Source organism: Hydra vulgaris, chromosome 11 (assembly GCF_038396675.1).
Source record: "Hydra vulgaris chromosome 11, alternate assembly HydraT2T_AEP".
Classification (NCBI taxonomy): Eukaryota; Metazoa; Cnidaria; class Hydrozoa; order Anthoathecata; family Hydridae; genus Hydra; species Hydra vulgaris.
The window spans coordinates 21,872,592-21,876,101 of record NC_088930.1 but is presented as its reverse complement, the minus strand read 5'-3'; the positions used below and the strand labels follow the sequence as shown (position 1 = coordinate 21,876,101).

The following is a 3,510-nucleotide window of genomic DNA, read 5'->3' as shown; positions in this document are numbered from 1 at the left end:
GATCTATAATAAAAGACAGTTTTCTAAATTTCGTATGGCATGATACTACTCTTAAGAGTCTAGGTGTTAATTTCTCTAATTCTAATCAATATATCAACCGACAACGGAACGAAAGCATAGAAAAAATTGGACAAAAAGATAGAAAAGTGGGAAAGATTTAAATTATCGATTAAAGGAAAAGCTCTAATAATCAACCAAACACTACTAAGTGGCCTATGGCATCTTGCTTTCACCCTACCTATACCACGTGACAAAAACATAAAACTAATAGAACGAAAAATCGACAACTTCCTTTGAAATAATAGCTCCATAAAAACACCTAAACAAGTTTCCAAACTCCCTATCAATAAAGGCGGTTTAAACATTATCGACGTGAAAAAAAAACTGCAATCAATTCAACTAAGTTGGATTTCCAAATATTTTGATGAGAACAAACAGGGAGCATGGAAAGATTCAGCCCTTCATATTTTTAATAATTACCGACATGCAAATCAAGGAAATCTTATATTTCTCACCACGCATTCTTCCAAATCATTAAAAACTCTACCCCCCTACTACCGTCAAACAATAAAAACGTGGAGTCATCTCTATAGAAAATTCACCAACCACAAAAATCTTACCATCGAGGAAGTACTAAACCAACCCATATTCTACAATCCATATATAAGACACGAGCGTAAAATCCTCAAACCATCTCCAGAATCCACAAACAACAGCATAATCAAGATAGGCGACATTTCAAAAGTATTTGCTAGCGGCTTTCTAGAGAGTCAACTCATCGGTATAAAGCAACACCTTCTAACAAAAATAATAAATTCACTACCGCCGAAATGGAAACACCTCATAAATTCTCAAAGCCAAAGTTACGACCACAACAAAGCACTAACATCTATTTATCTAAAAAACTCACCCTCTCTCAAATTTATAAATCTCAAACCAAAAAATGTATACACTATCTCCAAAAACGATGCAGAAATAAACCTAACAGGAAAATTTTACAGATGGGCAGACTACTATAAATATAGCATGAGAAACATAACAACAAAAGACTGGTCCCAATTATTTAACTACATCCACAAAAGTAACATCAACAATAAAACAAACAAAATTAAATACAAACTAATACACTTTGCAATTCCAACCAACTCGATTTTTAAAAAAAGTGGCTTTGTAACAGACGATCTCTGCCCTCAATCTATGAAAAAAACGGAAAAGCTTCCCCACATGATGTTTAGATGTGAAAAAGCACAACCACTCATAAAATACACACTCGCTCTTATTCATAAAATCTATCCACATCATCCACCTCTTAAAAATATATTCAAAACTTTACTTTTTCCTTTAACACCTGTAAATAGTTTTTATATTGGAAATTTGCTTCTTAACGAACTTTTATATAAATTATATTATAATAGAATGAGGTCGTTCCATGAAAAGTCGATGTTTGCTAGAGTAAGTTTGTTAGAGGAATTCCAAAACAAAATCAGAAAGATTTTGTATGAGGAGTTCGAAACTTCAAAAATATGAAACAGTAAAGAGTTTTTTCTTTTACAATGTGAAAAATCTGGAGCGAAGATAACAAAATTAAAATAGATATAAACAACAATCTTTTTTTAAACTAAAATGCCCAGATTATTTTTGGAACTTTTTCGATTATTTTCAAATCTTGCTTTTCATGTTTTTCTTGCTTTTTTTTGTGTTTTGTTTTTGTTTTGTTTTTTGATTTTATTTCATTTTCGTATCTTCTTATTTGTGTCTGTGAGGTCTTCATTTTTTTATATTAAGCTTTTAACTCTTGTGAGTTTTATATGTGACTTAGTAATGGAACAGTGGGCCATCTTGTAATTAATACCACTGTATTCATTATTAATATCTCTACAAGGCAGACGCCGGAGGAGAGAAATAAACAACAATATGATATTATATATTTATATATATTAGGTTGCTGCAAAAATAATCTCGTTTTTCATATTTTATATTTTTGGATGAATTTTTGAATAAATTTATTATTGGCAGATGTCATGCTATATGTTATTTAAAAGCGCTTTTTTCGCTTGATCTAGTTATCGTATTGGTTTTGTTTTATAATAATTTAGTCATTTTTTACAGGACGTCAAATCTATCATGGACAAGAGACAAATTCGCACGATTTTTCTGTTCCAGTTCAAGATGGGCCGAAAAGCTGCCGAGACAGCTCGCGATATCAACACTGCATTTGGCCCAGAAACCACTAACGAACGTATGGCACAGTGGTGGTTCAAAAAATTCCGCAGCGGTGAGGAGAGCCTTGAAGATGAAGAGGGTCGCGGACGCCCGTCTGAGATTGATGACGATCAATTGAGAGCCTTAATCGAAGCCGACCCGCGCAAAACCATACGAGAGGTTGCGGAAGAACTCAACGTTCATAACTCAACAGTTGATCGCCACTTGAAGCAAATAGGAAAGTCAAAAAAGCTTAGCAAATGGGTGCCGCACGAACTGAACGAAAATCAAAAAAATCGTCGTTTTGAGGTATCGTCTGCTATTCTTCTGCGCAACAAAAACGATCTGTTTCTCGACCGGATCGTGACGTGTGATGAGAAATGGATCCTCTACAACAACCGACGACGTTCCGCGCAGTGGTTGGACCGCGATGAGGCCCCACAGCAATTCCCGAAGCCGAATCTCCACCAAAAGAAGGTTATGGTGACTGTTTGGTGGTCTGCAGCCGGTCTCATCCATCACAGCTTCCTGAATCCTGGCGAGACGATTACGGCAGAGAAGTACTGCCAGCAAATCGACGAAATGCATCAAAAGCTCCGATGTATGTGCCCGAGATTGGTCAATATGAAGGGACCAATTCTCCTCCACGACAACGCCCAGCCGCACGTCGCACAACCGACCATGCAGAAGTTGAACGCATTGGGCTACGAAACTCTGCCTCATCCACCATACTCACCGGACCTCTCGCCCACCGACTACCACTTTTTCAAGCATCTCGACAACTTCCTCCACGAGAAATGCTTCAAAAGCCGAGACGATGTCAAAACGACCTTTGATGACTTCATCGCTTCCAGGACTTCGGAATTTTACGCTACCGGCATAAATAAATTTGTTTCTCGTTGGCAAAAATGTGTTGATTGTAATGGTTCTTATTTCGATTAATAAAGTTTATTCTATGCTGAGTCATGTTTGTTCAAAGTTAACGGTTGAAAAACGAGATTATTTTTGCAGCAACCTAATATCTTTTAATTAATATATACGCAAAATCCGGATCAAGCCAAGCTGACCAGTTCGAAAGGAAAAATTTATTTAAAAAAATTATCAAAAAAACAAAAAAAAACAATTCTAGATACCATTTTATAATCCTTGGGGGCGATTTTAACATGGTTCTGAAAGAAATAGATGGGCACCCACAAATAAATCGAAAAAAATGTCTCTCAATCGAGGCCTTTAAAACATTATTAAAAGAGCTTAACGTTGAAGACACGTGGAGGTATTTTTATCCTTGCACAAAAGAATATACTTATA

General features: G+C 35.9%; 1 protein-coding gene across 1 annotated transcript; it reads left to right on the top strand.

Annotated features, from left to right (window-relative positions):
- Positions 1–2,091: 2,091 nt before the first annotated feature.
- Positions 2,092–3,144, top strand: LOC136086922 (histone-lysine N-methyltransferase SETMAR-like; the record flags this gene model as incomplete). The annotated part of the gene is made up of 1 exon (XM_065809421.1): positions 2,092–3,144. A coding segment is annotated over one exon (1,053 nt), but the record flags the coding sequence as incomplete, so codon positions are not given.
- Positions 3,145–3,510: the final 366 nt, after the last annotated feature.